The 21,372-nt window shown below is 42.3% G+C and overlaps 1 protein-coding gene across 2 annotated transcripts in view; it reads right to left on the reverse strand.

Annotated features, from left to right (window-relative positions):
- Positions 1-2,838: 2,838 nt before the first annotated feature.
- Positions 2,839-21,372, reverse strand: part of MAP1S (microtubule associated protein 1S) — a 149,260-nt gene continuing 130,726 nt past the window's right edge. For both annotated transcript variants that reach the window (XM_073593607.1, XM_073593616.1), the window contains 2 exons: positions 18,638-18,876; positions 2,839-5,474 (listed from right to left, as the gene is read on the reverse strand). In XM_073593607.1, the coding sequence (XP_073449708.1) occupies positions 5,319-5,474; positions 18,638-18,876 (395 nt within the window). In that variant the 3' untranslated portion in view covers positions 2,839-5,318. The remainder of the gene's footprint in view (positions 5,475-18,637; positions 18,877-21,372) is intronic.

Below are 21,372 nucleotides of genomic sequence, written 5' to 3' on the forward strand. Positions count from 1 at the left end.
AAAACGCCCCTGCATGGTAAGCCTGTGTCTATAACAAAGTTAATGTCAAGGATTACTCTAGCAGCTTTCTATCACTTCATATAACATTTGGACACTACACCACCACCTCCAGTGATAATCGTGTGCTTAAAAAAAAAAAAAAAAAAAAAAAAAAAAGTCCATAAACCAGATATCTGGGGGGGACACAATTATCAAGGGAGGTGGTGTATTGGCTATTGTCGCATCAAGGGCCTGAGCATTAATTCATTTAAATGGCCAGAATAAGCTAATATTCTGGCCATTGAAATGAATGCCTAAGCGCTTGACACCAAAAAAAAAAAAAAAAAAAAAATAGGATTTCGCACTAGACCCCTATATATGTGAACAGCTGCAACCAAAATTCCTGGAAATGGGAATAAATTGTAAAAAAAAACAAAAAAAAAACAAAAACGTGTGCTGTTCTTTTAAAATTCAATCTGACAACATCGAAACAGTCATATGAATAGTGATAAAGTGCTAGTGCAAATTGAGCACTGTTTTAAATCCAATAGCTGTAATATGCCTTAATAGGTTAATCTGGCTACATACATAATGGAAACAGTATAGCGCTCTTTGACAACATATATAAAAGCAATCATTTAAAGAAATAATAAATGTATAAAAAGTTCATGAAGTGCCCAAAGTGCTCAGTGCTTCATGATCCAAATCAGTATTAAAAGGTGCACCAAATCTGGCAAAAGTGCTCCAAAATGTAAACAGATGGCCACTTACCAGAATCCATGGATCTCCATTACAGATATCTCAGAAAGCCTGTATTATCTCTCTACAGTGGAAGTCTCACAAACAGCGTGTTTCCAAACGAAAAATGATGCGCTCACAAAAAAGGTAGCATATAAAAGACAGGGAGAAGCCTCGTAGTGTAACCAGTTTGTTTTTATTATCCACAATAAATGTATCAAACACACTTACAATGAAGAGAAATCAAGGATGTAGGCGGAGCCAGCCGTGGTGTTACCTGTCCATCCAGCCGCAATGACGTTACACACGTGCTCCAACTGACGCGTTTCCCCCAAAATGGAATCTTCTGGGATTGGAGGATATCAATTACAAAACGTCAAGGCATTCTCATGTTTCTTTTGTTTGTATTGGTAGGACACAAAAAAAGTGGAGAAGCAAAAAAGCCAAAATCTGACACATTCCACGCAAAAATCCAAAAATGAACTTGACAAAATTATTGACATCCTCAATTTAATATTTGGTAGCACACCCCTTGGAAAAAAAATAACTGAAATCAATTGCTTCAATCGTCTTTCGCCAACTGCTCCAGGACTCTGATTGGAAGGGTTCCATTACCCAACTGCTGTTTTGAGAACTCTCCACAGGTGCTCTATGGGAATTAGATCTTGACTGTGCTCCTTTGGGGAACTCTGACTCAGCACGTGGCATGTCAGACCTATGCATTACACACACAGACAGAGACAGACAGACAGACAGACAGACAGACAGACAGACAGACAGACAGAGAGAGAGAGAGAGAGAGAGAGAGAGAGAGAGAGAGAGAACAGTCCTTCTTTGCAGTATGTGGACAGACCACAGGCGGATAGAATTCAGCTTTTAGCTGCAGATAGATCAAGTTGTCTACCGCAGCTAAACTCAGACAATGCTTTCCTATGGTCCCATTCACATACTGCGTTAGCAACGGTTTCGTTACATGGGGTTTTGTGCGAAAAAATAAATTTGACTGCGTCAAGGACCGATTTAGTGCAGCTCTCTGCACATAATGCCAGGTAATCGCAGTGTACTATTTCTCCTGTGGATAGCAGCATCAACAAGGAAAGAAAAACAGGAAGCACATCAGAAATGGCAAGAATGTTTCAACGCAGCTAATCACAATGTACAACTGCAAGTGATCGCTGTGCCTGGAGTCTTGGAATTTCAAAATAACAAAACATGCTTTTAACAGCGGCAGAACAGCCGCCCGTGTGAAAGGGGCCTTACTGTTTGGTGACTTTCTAAAGACCACAATCTAAAGCAGGCCATGGGGGAATACCTCCTACAAAGTTTTTGTATTCTAACTGCGGAAGGTTTCCCCACTATCAGAATACAATGCTTAGTGCCAGCTGCTATAGCCGCCTGCAATAATTGAATAGAAAATAAAATCAGACAGGCTGGTTGTACTGAAGTTGATCAAGTGATTGGCTTCAGTACAACCATCCTGCCCATACATGGATCAAAACTCAGAACCAGACAAATTTCGATCAGTCTATGGCTGTGACAATTTAGCTGTGATGTACATGGAATGTAACAAGCTCATTAAAACAGCACTTGGGGGTGGGGGTCGGCTACCAGAAAATTGCAAATACAATCTTAATGCACCAAATACCTGCTACACACATTTTGACAGGAGTCAGTTTAAGCCGGTCATAGATGGTTTGAATCTTGGCTGGTTCAGCAGAGACCAGCTGAGATTCAAACCATATGTGGGCGGGCTGATTGTACCCAAGTCTATCCATAGCACAGCAGGGAAGATTGCTGTACTAACATTGCATAGTTAGTACAGTGACTCCACCTGAGTGAGCAGTGTTTTTTTTTTTGTTCAGCCCGTATGGGCTGAATGAAAAAGAAAAAAAAACACTAGTGGTGTGCACCAGGCTTAACTGTCAGCCTTGCAATGCCTCATGGGACATGTAGTTACACAACAGCTGGAAAGCCACAGGTTAAGCATCCATGATCTATTGCCTGCCTTTAATTACATAGATACACACACACACACACACACACACACTTTTCTGTTCCACGGAGCACTTAAAAAAAAGTAGTATTGGATATAGAATAAAAATAATTCACTCAAAAACAGCAGACAGTTTACATCAGATTTTAATTTGCTCATCTAATGAAAGCAATGTGAATTCACAATATAAATCCCACCAAACCTTGTGGGCAGAGTAGTTTATTATCTATACCATCTACCCTTCCCCTCAGGGATAGCCATCATGGCCACCAGACAGAAGACAAATAGGTATGAGAATTTAAAGCCCTCAACTCATTCTTGGGGCTGACTGGCACTTTTTAACATGGATTAAGCACATCAATGAATCTCATCCCTCCCATAGTGTGTAGAGGGAGGAAAGAGGTAATAGTCCTTCATTTACCACAGATTTGTGACAGTACTATTTAAAAAAAGAAGTAGACCACAAGAAAAGATTTTAGTGTTTTGACATTCTTTACAAAAACAAATGAAAATGTAAATTTCCAAACCACATGCTGTTGCAGCAAAAGTGGTCCTATGGACCTATCAAGTACAGCAACAGTCGAAAAGATGTCCACAGTTGTATACACCAAGATAAAGAACTCCAGGATGTGGTTAACAGTATTACGAGTTTATCAAACAGGGTGGAAACATGGGAACATCCTCTGCTGACACACTGTCAGCCTTACTCTTCCTTCAGTACTCAAGTCACTGACATTTAAAAGCACTTGCTTTTTTAATGTCTGAGCACCTGATATATACATACTAGTCTTGGGTCAGGTATTAATTAGGCAGTGAAACAGCAATAAAAAAAAAAAAAAAACCACACCAAAAACACAGCCCTGGAGAACGCACCTTCAAAAACAAGTCTGCATTGTAATTTGCTTTACTGATGTCGTGATGAGTTCCTTTTAAAAACAGATTTCCAAAATATAACATTACAAGCCAGGTCCTATTCGATGTAAAAGTAGTAATACCCAAAAAAACTCCATGGCAAGTTGCATTCAGAATGGCCATAGGGAATTGGCAGTTTCTTCAAGATTTACAAAACTTGAATCAAGTGTTACTCTCCACCAGTCTACACTTTAGTGCCTACCCATTCAAGCTCGTATTGAAGAAGAAAAAAAACAAAAAAAAAAAAAAACACTAACAACGACATTGTCAGATGCTGCTGCTTGCATTAAATGTATGTCAAAAGCTCATAGGTAGTAAGCCATCAGCTTGGGGGGGGGGGGGGGGGGTAAAAAAAAGAAAAAAAAAAAAACATGGGAACACTCAATGGACTTAAATATGCATCAGGCTCACTTTTTGATGCCCATGTGTACTAAAACCAATTATGTATTGAAGGTGATCATATGTTTTATTAAAATACACAAACAAACCATTTTACAAGGGCTAATGTGGCTTACTAAACCAAAATGTTTTACGCACATCCATGTGATCTTGACTTCTTATACAGTAAACAATTGTAAAAATGGATCTCAGTTACTAAACTTTTAGGTTGGATAAGGGATGAAAGTCAGGCTCTAAGTGTGCTTTCCTATACCCTGCACCATCTGCTGGTGAAGGTTTGTAAATATAAAGTAGACTATAAATAATGAGAAGCAGATATTTAAAAACAGTACCTACTTCACACAGCCATCAACTGTACTATCACTGGAGTGCCACAAGTAATAGCTTATCCTAAATAAGACAAAACGACGTATAAAATGTTTTAGCCTTGTAACCCAACGGTCACACAGCTTAGAAACCAGTACCCTGCTTAACCGAGTAAATCAGCTAAATAGCTTTTACTTGTTGCTGCCTTAACATTTTGGGAACGGTCTTGTGGAGAGGATTACAGAAGTTCACAGCAAATAAGCTACACATGACCCAACACTACTCTTTGCAGGACAAATTCCATTAGTGGATAAATGAGAATGTAGACCATTTCAAAACATGATACAGAGTTCTCATATTCAGGACACCAGTCACATAAGAGTAAAGAATTGACTGTAATTTTATATTGAACAGCCATCTTCTAGATATGCCAGAGACCGCCAATAAACCTAATGGTGCATTGAAATGGGAAAGTGAATAATCAGATTAGCCCGATTACAGGCAAAGCTTATGTGTGCTGCCAGGGTAAAACACATGCCTATAGCATCAATTAATGCATTACATATTGATAATCCTTCACACACACGACAACTGTAAACATCTGAAAGTGACATAAGCATGGTCTTCTGGTCAGGTGGAGATAAAGTCAATTGGTAAAGAATTTCATGCCATAAAGTGTGATGTGAACAATGGAGTGATTGTGCAAATAAGAACAGTCCTCTTCAAATCATGCACAAGCTTTCCATACCCAGGAAAATGCATACAGATGTGCAATAAAAAGGTCCTCTGATCATTTCATAGGAATGTGCATGCATCACATATCTTTAGGAGGAAGCATCAACACCTTTGCCATCATCAGGCAAGCACAATGAAGAAAAGGAACTGACCTCCGATAACCCAAAAGCTTTCTCTGTGTCCAAAAGGTTTTAAAATAGAAGTGCATGTAGATAAAAAAAAAAAGAAAAAAAAAAAAAAAGGAGTGTGAAAATGATTAGAACTCCACTTTGCAAGCAGGGAAAGTTTCATCCTGCATGGACACACTGCTGGTGCTTCCCAGCACAATGACACCCAATGACTGCTGAAGGGCATGAGTTTCTTCATACCATGCACGGACTGCTGCAGACTCGAATGTGGGAATCACTGTTACCTGGATATAAAAAGGAAAATAAATTAAATTCTTGAAATGAGGAATTGTCTTGCATTTAATAATACATTTAAATAACCTACATAATAAAGATTTCCCAAAAGAAAGCTCAAGTTAGAAATGTTTAATAAATATCATGAAATCCTAAAAAACGCACAGAGCAGAGTGCTTCTAAGGTCCAAGGAATGCAGAGCAGATCAGGGAACGATTGTTCCTCAGTCTGCTCCCCATCTTGAAAACATTTACCATGCAGAAATAGAAGAGCCTAGAAACTAAGCAGTGGGTGGCAGCTTTACAATGCAGTAAGTGTTGCTCTACAGCTGCAGGAATCACTTTACAAAAAGTCAGTCTCTGGCTACACACAAAAAAACTACTAATATTTTACATAAAACTACTTTTAATTTACTTTCAACACGCTCTTGAACTTGCTACAAAATTTGACCAGTCAATTTTATAGCATAGCCCCCTCCCTCCTTGTACATCGCAGCCCTCTCCTCCCTGTGCTGGCTCAGCTCCACCACATCCCTACTATGCCCCGGATGTCATCATCAGATTACAAAACACATAGGGCAGATCAACGCGCTGACGTCACCGCACTTCTCGAATCCCAGAAGGATGGGTGGCTGCGAATAACTGAACTTGACTCTAATACGATTATATGCTTTCCTTGTCGTAAGTGCAATATTTTATAGTTGCAATAAAGTTTGAGTATTTTAACTCTATGGCGTGTTTTTTTTTTTAATATAATTTTGGGGACCATTTTCAATATCGATATTTGGATGGGGATTCTACATGAATCAAAAGAATCCTGGGACATATAAAGACCCTGGCTGGGTTTAGAGCCACAAGTGATACGAACCTTCCATGATAGAAGGTCAGTACACTCTGCCAAGCGACCATTTTGCCCATTATGAAGGTGATTAACCACTTGCCGACCGCCTCACGACGATATACGGTCGGCAGAATGGCACGGGCAGGCAAAGTAATGTATGGGTAAGTTACTTGCCTCTCGCGGGCGGGACGGTCCAATCGGACCCCCCCCCCCCCGGTGACCGAGGCAGTCGGCATCTTTCCCCGAGCGATCAGAGGGGAGGGGAAGGCCATCCATTCGTGGCCACCCCCTCGCGATCGCTCCCAGCGAATGACATTCTTCTGCCTCTGAAACGTAAACTGCGGCAGAGGAAGTGATGTCATCATTTCTCGAGTCGGTCTTTTCCGTTCCGGCGCCGAGGAGAGAAGACATCAAGTAAGTGAACCAACACTACACTAACAGTAGAACACTAGGCACACATTTCACCCCCCTGTACTAGTGACACCAATAGCAGTTTTTTTATTTTTCCCCGATTATTGCATTGGTGTCAGTTTGTGACAGTTATAGGTGGTAGGGCAGTTAGTGTTAGCCCCCTTTAGGTCTAGGATACCCCCCCGATAAAGGTTAACCCCTTGATCAACCCCCGGTCGCCAGTGTCACTAAGCGATCGTTTTTCAGATTGCTGTATTAGTGTCACAGGTGACGTTAGTTAGGGAGGCAAGTATTTAGGTTCGCCATCAGCGTTTTATAGCGTCAGGGACCCCCATATATTACCTAATAAAGGTTTTAACCCCCTGATTGCCCCCTAGTTAACCCTTTCACCAGTGATCACCGTATAACTGTTACGGGCGACGCTGGTTAGTTTATTTTTCCTAGTGTCAGGGCACCAGCCGTTTATTACCTAATAAAGGTTTAACCCCCTGATCGCCCGGCGGGTGATATAAGTTTTAGGGTCAGATAGGGTCTACGTCGCCCCAGGCAGCGGCAGGTTAGTGCCAGTAGGGCTAACACCCACGTACAAAGCACACACCTCCCTTAGTGGTATAGTATCTGAATGGATCAATATCTGATCAGATTTATACTAGCGTCCCCAGCAGTTTAGGGTTCCCAAAAACGCAGCGTTAGCGGGATCAGCCCAGATACCTGCTAGCACCTGCGTTTTGCCCCTCGGCCCAGCCCAGCCCACCCAAGTGCAGTATCGATCGATCACTGTCACTTACAAAACACTAAACACAACTGCAGCGTTCGCAGAGTCAGGCCTGATCCCTGCGATCGCTAAGTTTTTTCTGTAGCGTTTTGATACAGTCACCAACAGTCAGGAGCTTTTTTACCTGTGAGTCTCACTAGTGTACCACTAAATTTAGAGCCCAAAATGGCAAATCGAAAGTACACTAGTGAAGAGGCCTACATGTTTCTGAGCATGACAGATAGTGAAGAGGAAGTCACTCATCTGTCAGATTCAGGCTCAGAATACGATCCTGTAGAGGACAGTGGCTCCATGACAGATAGCTCTGACGACGGAGTTGTGGTCCCTGCCAAGGTCAGGCGTACCAGACCCCGAACTTCTTCTGCTGTTGAGGTGCAAAAATCGCAGGTCCCTCGTATGGAGCAGAGCAGTACTACCACCGCTATTCCTTCTGGTGAACTGGCAAGCACCAGCGGCCTAGTACACCCTGGTCGTACATCCAGCACTGCAGTAACACTTGGTGACGTGGCGAGTCCCATAAGTGCAGTTCAAGCTGGTGAGGTGGCAAGCACAAGTAGGGTCCCGCTGCCACCAAGAAGACGAACACAGGCCCGTCGTGCCCATAGTGCCCTTCCTGCTGCATTCGCCAATCCTAATTGGGAACCCACCATTTCTGCAGCATCCGTACTTCTCCCATTCACTGGCCAACCCGGCATTCAGGTGGAAACAGTTGATTTTACGTCACTTGATTTTTATTCGCTGTTTTTCACCGAAGATCTCTATAGATCTATTGTGAACCAAAGCAATTTGTACGCTGGTCAACACTTCGCCACTATTCCCCAGTCCTCCCTTGCCAGAGATTGGAAACCAATTACGGTTTCCGAATTTAAGCTCTTTCTGGGCCTTTCCCTCAACATGGGCATAACTAAAAAGAGTGAGTTGCAGTCATATTGGTCCACTGACCCAATTCACCATATGCCCTTGTTCTTTGCCTCCATGAACAGGGCACGATACGAGCAGATTTTGCGGTTCATGCACTTTAAAACAATGAACTCTATCGTCCTCGTGGAGACCCTGGATACGATCAGCTCTACAAAATTCGGCCCCTCGTAAACCAAGTTGTCTGCGTTGATGAGTCCCTGATTAAGTTTTCTGGCCGCTTGTCATTCAAACAGTACCTTCCCAGCAAGTGTGCCAGATACGGGATCAAGATGTACAAGCTCTGTGACAGGGCCACAGGCTATACATGTAGTTTTATGGTTTACGAGGGAAAAGATAGTCACATAGAGCCGACAAACTGCCCTGAATACATAGGAAGTGCTGGCAAGATTTTGTGGGACTTGGTGTCACCCTTATTCGTAAAGGGGTACCACTTGTACGTGGACAATTGCACGAGCGTGCCACTTTTTAGTCACCCGTTTGATCATCAGATTGGAGCATGTGGCACCGTGCGACCTAATCGCCGGGGCTTTCCTCAGCGGCTTGTAGATTCCAGTCTTAGGCTGGGGGAGAGAGCCTGCTTGCAGTGTAATCATTTGCTCGCTATGAAGTGGAGGGATAATAAGAATGTTTCCGTTCTTACCTCCCTTCATGCAGACACGACGGTCCAAATTCCTACGGCGACTGGTGTTGTGGAGAAACCCCTCTGTGTCCATGAATATAACCTTAACATGGGAGAGGTGGACCTCAACGACCAGTTGTTGGCGCCGTACCTAGTTGCCTGTAAGGCCAGATGCTGGTACAAAAAAGTGTCTATTTATTTCAATTTGGCTTTGCTGAACGTTCATGTGCTATACAGAGCTTCAGGACGGACTGGATCCTTCCGTAAATTCCAGGAAGAGATCGTCAGAGCCCTTCTGTTTCCAGATGTGCTCCACCTCACCTTCCCCAACCAAATGCTGCAAGCCGGCTGCATGAGAGGCATTTTCCTTATGTCCTCCAAAGTACCCCTACCAAACGAGCCCCCCAGAGAAGAAGATGTAGTGTCTGCAGCAAGCGTGGATACAGGCGTGACACCCGCTATTATTGTCCCTCCTGTCCTGACAATCCTGGTCTTTGCACTGGTGAATGTTTTGAAGGCTACCATACACTAGTTGAGTTTTAGCGTAGGGTACAACACTGCACAGACTAGGCACACTTTCACAGGGTCTCCCAAGATGCCATAGCATTTTGAGAGACCCGAACCTGGTACCAGTTACAAAAGTTAGTTGGGAAAACAACTAAACAAAAAAAAACAAAAAAAAAAACAAAAACACAAAAATATATAAAATTAAAAAAAAACAAAACAAAAATAGTTGTTTTATTGTTCTCTCTCTATTGTTCTGCTCTTTTTTACTGTATTCTATTCTGCAATGTTTTGTTATGTTTGCTTTTCAGATATGCAATTTTTTTATACTTTACTGTGTTTTATTGTTAACCATCATTTGCTTAGCAGGTACGCCATTCAGTTGCAGCGCGGATTTATTTGTCTTGACAGCAACAGCGCTTGCTCCCACGATACATAAAGCCGTGACTCCAGCGCTGTAGGAGGCGATTTCACCACCACAGTTAAAAAAAGAGCATATATGCCGAAGCATGGAGGCAGCAGGGGTGGAGGAGCGATTTGCTCCTACCTTTTGGGGCGGATGCACCCATGCTTCGGCAAATATAAACGGTGCATGTATGCCCATAATTAGAAGTGGGTGGATGAAGGGAGGTATTCTAATGGTGGGCATACCCACCGATCAATCTTTTTTTTGTTCAGCCCACAGGCTGCATGAAAAAAAAAAAAAAAAAAAAAAAAAAAAGTTTACAATATATGCCCAACAAGCACCAGCAACGTACTGGTATGTTGCTGGTTATACCAGAATGATGCCTGCAGGTTTGGTATCATCTTAGTATCATTCTTTTCAGCCAGCTTTCATGTAAAAGCAATCCTAGCAGCTAATTAGCCTCTAGACTGCTTTTACAAGCAGTGGGAGGGAATGCCCCCCCCACCGTCTTCCATGTTTTTCTCTGGCTCTCCTGTCCCAACAGGGAACCTGAGAAGGAAGCCGTTGATTCGGCCAGCTGACCATAGAGCTGATCAGAGACCAGAATGGCTCCAATCATCTCTATGGCCTAAGAAACCTGAAGCTACGAGCATTTTATGACTTAGATTTCGCCGGATGTAAACAGCACCATTGGGAAATTGGGAAAGCATTTTATTACACCGATCTTGGTGTGGTCAGATGCTTTGGAGGGCAGAGGAGAGATCTAGGGTCTAAAATACCCCAATTTTTACAAAAAAAAAAACAAAAAAAAAACAAAAAAAAAAAAAAAAACAGAGTACCTGTCACTTCCTATTGCTATCATAGGGGATATTTACATTCCCTGAGATAACTATAAAAACACTAAAAAATAAATAAAAAAATAAAAAAATGAAAAGGAACAGTTTAAAAATAAGATAAAAAAGCGCAAGCGTCGGTCTGGCGTCAAATGTACACAGCAATTGCACCATACATGTGAGGTATCACCGTGAAGGTCAGATCGAGGGCAGTAATTTTAGCAGTAGACCTCCTCTGTAAATCTAAAGTGGTAACCTGTAAAGGCTTTTAAAAATGTATTTAGTTTGTCGCCACTACACGTTTGTGGCCAATTTTAAAGAATGTCGTGCTTGGTATCCATGTACTCGGCCTAAGATCATCTTTTTTTATTACATCAAACATTTGTGAAATATAGAGTGTTTTAGTGCATTAAAATTTTAAAAAGTGTGTTTTTTTCCCCAAAAAATGCGTTTGAAAAAAAAAAATGAAACACCCACCATTTTAATCTGTAGGGCCTTTGCTTTAAAAAAATATATAATGTTTGGGGGTTCAAAGTAATTTTCTTGCAAAAAAAAAAAATTTTTTCATGTAAACAAAAAGTGTCAGAAAGGGCTTTGTCTTCAAGTGGTTAGAAGAGTGGGTGATGTGTCACATAAGCTTCTAAATGTTGTGCATAAAATGCCAGGACAGTTCAAAACCCCCCAAATGACCCAATTTTGGAAAGTAGACACCCCAAGCTATTTGCTGAGAAGCATGTCGAGTCCATGGAATATTTTATATTGTGACGCAAGTTGCAGGAAAGACACATTTTTGTTTTTGTACAAAGTTGTCACTAAATGATATATTGCTCAAACATGCCAGAATAGCATCAAAAATACATTGTTGCTTCTCCTGAGTTCGGGGATATCACATGTGTGAGACTTTTTGGGAGCCTAGCCGCGTACGGGACCCCAAAAACCAAGCACCGCCTTCAGGCTTTCCAAGGGTGTAAATTTTTTATTTCACTCTTCACTGCCTATGACAGTTTCGGAGGCCATGGAATGCCCAGATGGCACAAAACCCCCCTAAATGACCCCATTTTGGAAAGTAGACACCCCAAGCTATTTGCGGAGAGGTATGGTGAGTATTTTGCAGACCTCACTTTTTGTCACAAAGTTTTGAAAATTGAAAAAAAAATAAATTTTTCTTGTCTTTCTTCATTTTTAAAAACAAATGAGAGCTGCAAAATACTCACCATGCCTCTCAGCAAATAGCTTGGGGTGTCTACTTTCCAAAATGTGGTAATTTGGGGGGGGGGGGGGGGGGGGGTTTGTGCCATCTTGGCATTTTATGGCCTTCAGAACTGTGATAGGTAGTGAGGAGTGAAATCAAAAATTTACGCCCTTAGAAATCCAGAAGGCGGTGCTTGGTTTTCGGGGCCCTGTACGCGGCTAGGCTCCCAAAAAGTCCCACACATGTGGTATCCCCGTACTCAGGAGAAGCAGCTAAATGTATTTTTTTGGGTGCAATTCCACATACAACAACCATGGTATGTGTGAGCAATATATAATTTAGTGACAACTTTTTGTAATTTTTTTTTTTTTAATCATTATTCAATCACTTGGGTCAAAAAAAAAAAAAAAAAAAAAAAAAAAAGGAATAATCAGTGGGCTCGACATGCCTCTCAGCAATTTCCTTGGAGTGCCTACTTTCCAAAATGGAGTCATTTGGGGGGGGGGTTGTACTGCCCTGCCATTTTAGCACCTCAAGAAATGAGATAGGCAGTCAAACTAAAAGCTGTGTAAATTCCACAAAATGTACCCTAGTTTGTAGACGCTATAATTTTGCACAAACCAATATACGCTTATTCACATTTTTTTTTTTTACCAAAGACATGTGGCCGAATACATTTTGGCCTAAATGTATGACTAAAATTGAGTTTATTGGATTTTTTTTATAACAAAAAGTAGAAAATATCATTTTTTTTCCCGTTTATAGCGCAAAAAATAAAAACCGCAGAGGTGATCAAATACCATCAAAAGAAAGCTCTATTTGTGGGAAGAAAAGGACACAAAATTTTGTTTGGGTACAGCATTGCATGACCGCGCAATTAGCAGTTAAAGCGACACAGTGCCAAATTGTAAAAAGTGCTCTGGTCAGGAAGGGGGTAAATCCTTCCGAGGCTGAAGTGGTTAACACTGGATGCTACAACTTAACCACTTAAGGACCAGCCTCGTTTTGAGATTTTGGCGTTTACATGTTTAAAACTGTTTTTTGCTAGAAAAGTACTTAGAACCCCCAAACATTATATATTGTTTTTTTTTCTAACACCCTAGAGAATAAAATGGCGGTCATTGCAATACTTTTTTTCACACCGTATTTGCGCAGAGGTCTTACAAGCGCACTTTTTTTGGAAAAAATTTATTTTTTTTATTCAAAAACGTGAGACATTAAAGTTGACCAAATTTTTTTTCATATTGTGAAAGATAATGTTACGCTGAGTAAATTGATACCCAACATGTCATGCTTCAAAATTGCGCCCGCTCATGGAATGGCGTCAAACTTTTACCCTCAAAAATCTCCATAGGCGACGTTTAAAAAAATTCTACAGGTTGCATGTTTTGAGTTAGAGGAGGTCTAGGGCTAGAATTATTGTTCTCGCTCTAACGATTGCAGCGATAGCTCACATGTGTGGTTTGGCCACCGTTTTCATATGTGGGCGCTACTCACGGGACGGGGCGTTTAAAAAAAAAAAAAAAATTCTTATTTATTTACTTGATTATATTTATTTTTACACAAAAAAAAAATTGGGTCACTTTTCTTCCTATTATAAGGAATGTAAACATCCCTTGTAATAGAAAAAAGCATGACAGGTCCTCTTAAAGAGGAGATCCCAATATAAAAAAAAAAAAAAATAATAAAATAAAATAATAATGAAAACAAATACTGAAGCTGCTGACTTTTAATAATTGGACACTTAACTGTCCCAGGGTCCAGCGATGCGGGGGATCAGAAGCCTCAGCTCGTCTCCCCCTCCGTTAGGCGGCGCCGGCATTGCAACTGTAGGCGCTCGGCTGTGGCTTCACAACCGGGCACCCACTGGGCATGCGCGAGCGGCCCGTCACGTGTCCCATATGATTGACAAGAGGGAGGGGGCAGAGCTGAGCCCTTCCTGCGCCGAGGGGAAGTGATGTCACCAGCCCAGGCACTGAAGGAGGCAGACTACGAGGGACCCCCTAGCAACAGGCATTTAGAGGTGAGAAAAAAAAAAAATAATAATTTTCAAAAATTTTTTTTTTTTTTAATGCACATTTATGCATTTTTTTTGGAGGTGGAACAACACTTTAAATATGAGATCTGGGGTCAAAAAGTCCTTAGATCTCATATTTGGACTTAAATGCAATTAAAAAGAAAAAAAAAAAAATTTGTCATTTGAAAAAAATTACAACAGAAAAACGTGCCTTTAACTTGTGCCTTATTGTATGGAGACGGGTGGGGGCCATCTTCCCCCCACTCATCTCCATACCCAGCAAGGGGACAGACGCGATCGCCTCCGCCGACGGCTCCGGTAAGCGGCAGAGGGCATCGGATCGCAGGAGGAGGGGGGCCCTCTCCCGGCGAATCCGCCGCAGAGTCCACTTTTATCTTGTAGCCGACTGCAAGCCAAACACGGGGATACCGGGGTTATGGCAGCTAGCTGCTGCCATAACAACGATATCTGTCCCCAAAGTAGGGATGTACATCAGCGGTTGGCAAGTGGTTAAGGTGGTGGATGGTGCGGGCGTTATCACAGACCTTTCTTCACTTTTTGGGACTAAGTAATTTTTTCTCTTTGGTGTTGGACTCAATACTTTTTAGCGCAACTTTTTGTACGAATCTTCAACCTATACAGTGGAAATAAAAAGTCTACACTCCCCTGTTAAAATGTTTCTGTGAAGAAAAAAAAAAAAAAGATAAATCATTTCAGAACTTTTTCCACCTTTAATGTGACCTATAAACTGTACAACTTAGTTGAACAACTAACTGAAATCTTTTAGGAGGGAGGTAAAAAGAAAAAAATATGCTTGCTTGCATAAGTGTGCACACCCTTAAACTAATACTTTGTTGAAGCACCTTTTGATTTAATTACAGCACTCAGTATTTTTGGGTCTATCCGCATGGCACATCTTGACTGTTCTTTGCAAAAACATTCCAAATCTGTCAGATTGTGAGGGCATCTCCTGTGCACAGCCCTCTTCAGATCACCCCACAGATTTTCAATCCGATTTAGGTCTGGGCTCTGGCTGGGCCATTCCAAAACTTTAATCTTCTTCTGGTAAAGCCATTCCTTTGTGGATTTGGACGTATGCTTTGCAAGAAAGAGGGTTTGGGACTTTGACTCATTTTTTGGCCATGCTAGACCTACCTCATTCCATGTAAGACGACATGGTTTATTAAAAAAAAAAAAAAAAAAAAAAAAAAGAACACATAGCAAAATAAGTACATGCATATCAATCACATATTATTAAATAGATATTCATAAAAACAATCATAGCAACTTAGATGAGGTATAAGACAGTTGTCCATTATAAAAAATCACTAGTAAAGCAACATGGTAGGGTAACTTGGGAGTGGATGAAATAGAACCATCGAAAAAAAAAAAAAAATGGTGCATCAAAATTGGCCCCTAACACGTTTCGTGGTTTCCTACCACATCAGGGGCAAGTGCATTATTGTATGTCAATTAAGTCTAAACCACGAGAACATGAAAACTGGTGGCTGCTTAAATGCATGTATGCTTTGGGTCCTTGTCATGCTGAAAGGTGAAGTTCCTCTTCATGTTTAGCTTTCCAGCAGAAGCCTGAAGGTTTTGTGCCAATATTGACTGGTATTTGGAACTGCCTTGGAAATTCTTTTGAATCCTTGTCCTGACTGATACCTTTTAACAATGAGATCCCTCTATTGCTTTGGAAGCTCTCAGCGGACCATGGCTTTTGCTGAAGGATGCGACTAAGAAAATGTCAGGAAAGACCTTCTAGAACAGCTGAACTTGCTTACAGGGCACTTAAACCCCCCTCCTATCCAGACCAATTTTCAGCTTTCAGCGCTGACGCACTTTGAATGACAATTGCGCGGTCATACAACACTGTACTCAAATGAAATTTTTATCATTTTTTCACCACAAATAGAGCTTTCTTTTGGTGGTATTGATCACCTCTGCAGTTTTTACTTTTTGTTAAAAAAAAAAATGTAAAAAACGGAATTTAAAAAAAAAAAAAAAATTTAATTTTTTTTATATTTTGTTATAAAAAAAAAATTTAAAAAACAACGGGTCATTTTTCTCCTTCAGTGATGGGCAGCACTGATGGGTGGCACTGATGGGCGGCACTGATGGGCGGCAGTACTGCCAGGTGGCACTGATTGGCACTACAGGTGGGCATTGATAGGTGGCACTTGTGGGCATTGATAGGTGGCACTGTGGGCAATGTTAGGTGGGACTATTATGGTGGCACTGATGAGGCAGATGTGCCTCTACCACTTGGGGACCGATGTCCCTGACATCCGAGCCGGTGATCGGCTTTTTTTTCTACTCGCGCTGTCAGCGTGAGTAAAAAAAAAAAAAAAAAAAAAAAGTTTACCGATCTTTTGTTTAACTCATGAGATCAGCTGTCATTGGATGACAGCTGATCACATGGTAAGGGGCTGGGACCGGCCCCTTACTCGGATGGGTGATCAGCCGAGTCTGTGACTCGGCTGATCACAGCGTGCAGGGAGCGTGCACAGGGAAGGCCGTCATATGACGGCCTCCCAGGAATTAAGGTCCGCGCTGTGGCCGTCATTCGGCCATAGCGCGGATGGGCAGGTGGTTAAAATGATGGCAGGAGTGTACTGACTCCTACTTAACATCAGTTTGAATGTGATTGCTTAACCACTTCAGCCCCGGAAGATTTGGCTGCTCAATGACCAGGCCATTTTTTAATATTTGCTAGAATATCCCACATTTTTTTTTTCAAAAATACCAAAAAAATTTTCCTTAGTTTAGGCCGATATGTATTCTACATATTTTTTGAAAAATAAATGAAATCGCAATAAGCGTATATTGATTGGTTTGCGCAAAAGTTATAGCGTCTACAAAATATGGGATATATTTAATGGCATTTTTATTCTTTTTTTACTAGTAATGGGGGCGATCTGCATGTTTTTTTTATCCGGACTGCGATATTGCGGCGGACAAATTGGACACTTGACACATTTTTGGGACAATTATACAGCAATCATTGCTATAAAAATGCACTGATTACACAAATCCCGGTTCTCTCTCTGTCACGAGCGATGGCGGATGCCCGGTGGTCATCACACCCGCCAGGCACTCGCATCGGCTCCGGGCACACGCTGCGGGTGCTGCTCGCCCCTAGTGGCCAAAAGGCGAAGCGACATAAGGTAACGTTGTTTCGCCCAGCTGACTGCTGGTCGGCAGTTAATTCTGAACACAGCTACATCCCCAGTTATAAAAGAGGGTGTGCACATTTATGCAACTGCATTATATTAGTTTAATCTTACTCGCCCCCCCAAAAAAAAAAGATTTCAGTTTGTTGTTCAATTGAGTTGTACAGTTTATAGGTCACATTAAAAAAAAGGTGGAAAATGTTCTGAAAGGATTCATCTGTCTCATTTTTTCACAGAAACCTGACATTTTAACAAGGGTGTAGACTTTTTATATCCACTGTACCTGTAATCTGTTGGAGGTAGAGGTGTAAGGGGAAAACTACAGAGTGTTCCTTAGGTGACAGCAATAAGTCTGCTGGGGCTGTTATCACATTTATCCATTCTCAGGGCATTTAGATAGCTATACAAAAAGGAGGCTTTTAAAAAAGGTAAAATAGTATGCATAATATTACATTAAAGGGGTTGTAAAACCCTCAAGGTTTTTCACCCTAATGCATCTTATGCATTAAGGTGAAAAACCTTCTGCCCCCCAGACCCCCCCCACCCTTTACTTACCTGAACCCGATCATTCCATTGACGGGGACGAGCACAGCAGCTCCAGCCGCTGTCTCGGGTCCTCATTGGATAGACTGATAGAAGCTCCCACTGCTGTCAATTAAATCCAGTGACACGGGGGGGCAGGGCCAAGTCTTGCTGTCTATGTCAATGGACGCAGCAGCAGGACTTGGGAGCGCGCCCACATGGGTGTCCCCTTTGAATGCGGGTCTCAATGTGGGGAGGAGCCAGGAACACCGCTGGGGGACCCCAGAAGAGGAGGATCGGGGTTACTTGCACAGAGGAGGCAAGTAAACCATTTTTTTAAACACACAAACTTTACAACCCCTTTAATTGCATTCATCTTATAGGATTATTTCTGTTGCAATAAAATTGTATGGTGACAGGGTCTCAAAGTATGAAATTCTGATTTTAAAAAGGAACATGCGGTGAGGCCATGTCATTATGCTAAATAAAACAGCTTGTAACCTGAAAAGAAAATCCTCAATACCTTTTTTCATATTGATAACTCCCTGGTCTCCAAATGAAACCTTCGGCATGGGAGGGTAGATAAATATTGGCCACTCAATACCATCTCTCCCCTCTCCCAGTGCAGCCATGGACCAACAGGAATGTGCACAAAAAGCAGGAAGGCAGTAGAAAGAATGGGCAGGCTGGCCAGATCTAAAATATCGATGTAACTTCCTGGAGACAACCATGCTCTGATGTAAATAGGCGACACATTATGACACTGGGGTATATTTACTGGAGCTGGAGAGTGCAAAATCAGGCTCACTTCTGCATAGATACCAGCTTCCAGGTTTTATTGCCAAAGCTTAATTGAACGCCGAGGTCAGAAGCTTAGTAAATCAACAGAATAGTAATTTTGTCTGTCTGAACTTTAAAATAACCCCAGAGTTAAAGTTTAATTGTCTCAGAGAAATACCTGCAAGTCTTGTGTCCAATGGGCTTTTCCAGCCAGCAGAGAGTCCAGAACCTTGCGGGTAAATTTTTCCTTCATAGGATCTTCACCACTAACAACATAACAGGAAGAACGCACTAGCCTGAAAAACTCTTCCTCTACAGTTTGCGCAGCAGGTCCTCCAGGCAGGTAAGCCAGGTCCACATATATCGGCAGAGAGGCAGAGGAGGATGATGCTGAATGCGGGTGTCTACTGAGAGCGGCTGAAAGATACAGAAAAATCTTTTAAAAAATGTAATTAGTGGCGTACGTAGAATGAAAACGAGAATATATAAATAAATACATACTTTTTTTTATAAAAACAATTGTGCCAGCAAATATACCCCCCCACTCCATCCTTACCCCCCAGTACAGACCCCCCTGTAAGCTGGCCATAGACTGATCGATGCATTAACCTCCCTGGCGGTAATCCCGAGCGCGACTCGGGTCTGACTTTTTCTGTCAGGAGAGGTAACCCCGAGTCACGCTCAGGGTAACATTGCAGAGCATCCAGTGGAGCCCTTACCTTCTCCTGGGTTCCAGCGATTCCCTCCACTGTCCTCGGCTGTGCTCCGCTGTGATCGCCAGCGCGATCACCGCATCTCACTTCTGGTTCCATTCCCTGCGAGCAGCAGCGGCGCACGGGAGCGGAACTGGGCGGGAAATTCAAAAAGTTCAAACACAAAACACACATATAAAAAGAGGCGATACAGTGTAATCTGAGAGGATTACATTGTATCATCTCAGATCTCACTGATACAGTGCCCCTTCCCCCGGTGCCCCTTGCCTCCAATAAAATATTAAGATGGAATCCAAAAAGCGCCATTTCACTACAAAATCGCCTTTGGAGCAGTTGGACGACAGCGACACGGAGTTGCTCCCAGAACTGAGCGATCGTGAGTCATAGGGAGATCTGTCGTCTGACACTGATCTGACAAGTGACAGCGGTGATGATCCTGCACCTGACATCAGCGATGTGCGCACTTGGTGCCCTATTGAGTGCGATACGGACCAGGTAGCGCCCCCAAGATTTCCCTTCACTGGATCACCTTGGATGAAGGTCGAAGTTGAGCGTGACAACCCTCTGGCATACCTGCAATTATTTCTCACAGAGGAGGTAATTGAAAAAATTGTCACAAAGACAAATCGCTACCAAGAGCAGCAATCCGCTACGCTGCATGCCAGGTTTTCCCGAAGCAGAAGGTGGGAACCGGTGACTAAAGACGACATCTGGCTGTTTCTCTGACTCATTCTTCAGGGGGTGGTGGGGAAACCACGCCAGAAATGGTACTGGACCACCAACAAGTTACTGGCCACTCAGTTTTTTGGTACTGTGATGTCCGAATACCGTTTTTCCCTCATCATGAAATATTTCCACTTCAGTAACAATGAAGAGTTTGATGAGGCCACGCATCCTGCGCCCAAGCTAAAAAAAAATCTGGGAGGTATGCCAAATTATTGGGAACAATTTCCAGCGGGCCTACGTGCCAGAAAGGGACGTCAGCGTGGATGAGAGTTTGATGGCCTACAAGGGACGCCTAAGCTGGATCCAGTATATTGCATTCAAAAGAGCGCGGTTTGGCATCAAATCATACATGCTCTGCGAGTCATCCACTGGGTACATATGGAACTCGGTCATTTACACCGGTAAAGGCACGAAGTTCAACCCCAGGTACAGCAACTATGGGATGGCCACATCATCTGTCCTTACACTGCTGGAGCCATTACTGAACCAGGGATATTGTGTGACCATGGACAATTTCTATACGTCGCCGGAACTGTTTGAGGTTTTGATCCAAAACAAGACTGATGCCTATGGTACAGTTAGGCCTAACAGACGTGACATGCCATCTATGTTTGGCAAGAAAAAACTAAAAACCGGAGAAATGGTTGCCTGGCAGAAGGGTAAGATGATGGCAATACGTTGGCGAGACAAGAAGGACGTGTGTCTCATGAGCACTGTGCACAATACCTCCACTGCCACGGTCCACACAAAAGGTGGGAAAGATGTGCTGAAGCCGCAAGTCGTGATAGACTATAATTGCACTATGGGAGGTGTCGACCGAACCGATCAGGCAATGACCTTTTATCCGACTATGCGGAAACAGCAGAAAAAAAATTACAAAAAGATTTTCAGGCATCTTCTGGAACAATGCCTTTGGAATGCGTACATCTTGTACCAAGCAGGGAGTGACAGGCCTCTTGTTCATTCAGATTTTATCTGGAAGGTGGCTGAGCAGATTTTCGTCAAACACCAGATGCCATCAGTAGATGCGAACAGACCTGGACGACGTGCTGTTGGTGTTGCCAACCCAGAACGCCTAACAGGTCGTCACTTTATGGACTATATACCGCCAACCGCAAAAAAGGCAGCACCTACCAGGATGTGCGTGGTTTGCTGTTCAAACAGAGATGACAAGGGAAAAAAAATCCGAAAAGAAAGCAGGTTCTATTGTCCGGATTGTGATGTTGGACTGTGTGCTGTACCTTGCTTCAAAATTTATCACACTCAGGATGTTTATTGAATTTTCTTTGCCTGACAAATTTCTTTAGTTTGTATTACATTATTGAATAAAATTATATTATTTAAAAATTTAAAATCATGATTTTGGGTTTCAAACTTTATCACATCTGGGATGTCTACTAGAGTCTTGTTTGGTCAGGTTTAAGTAAGTAATTACTAAGAATTGCAGGCCTATAATACATAGCATCACATTTCC

The sequence above is a fragment of the Aquarana catesbeiana genome, linkage group LG01, assembly GCF_042186555.1.
Source record: "Aquarana catesbeiana isolate 2022-GZ linkage group LG01, ASM4218655v1, whole genome shotgun sequence".
In the NCBI taxonomy this organism is placed as follows: Eukaryota; Metazoa; Chordata; class Amphibia; order Anura; family Ranidae; genus Aquarana; species Aquarana catesbeiana.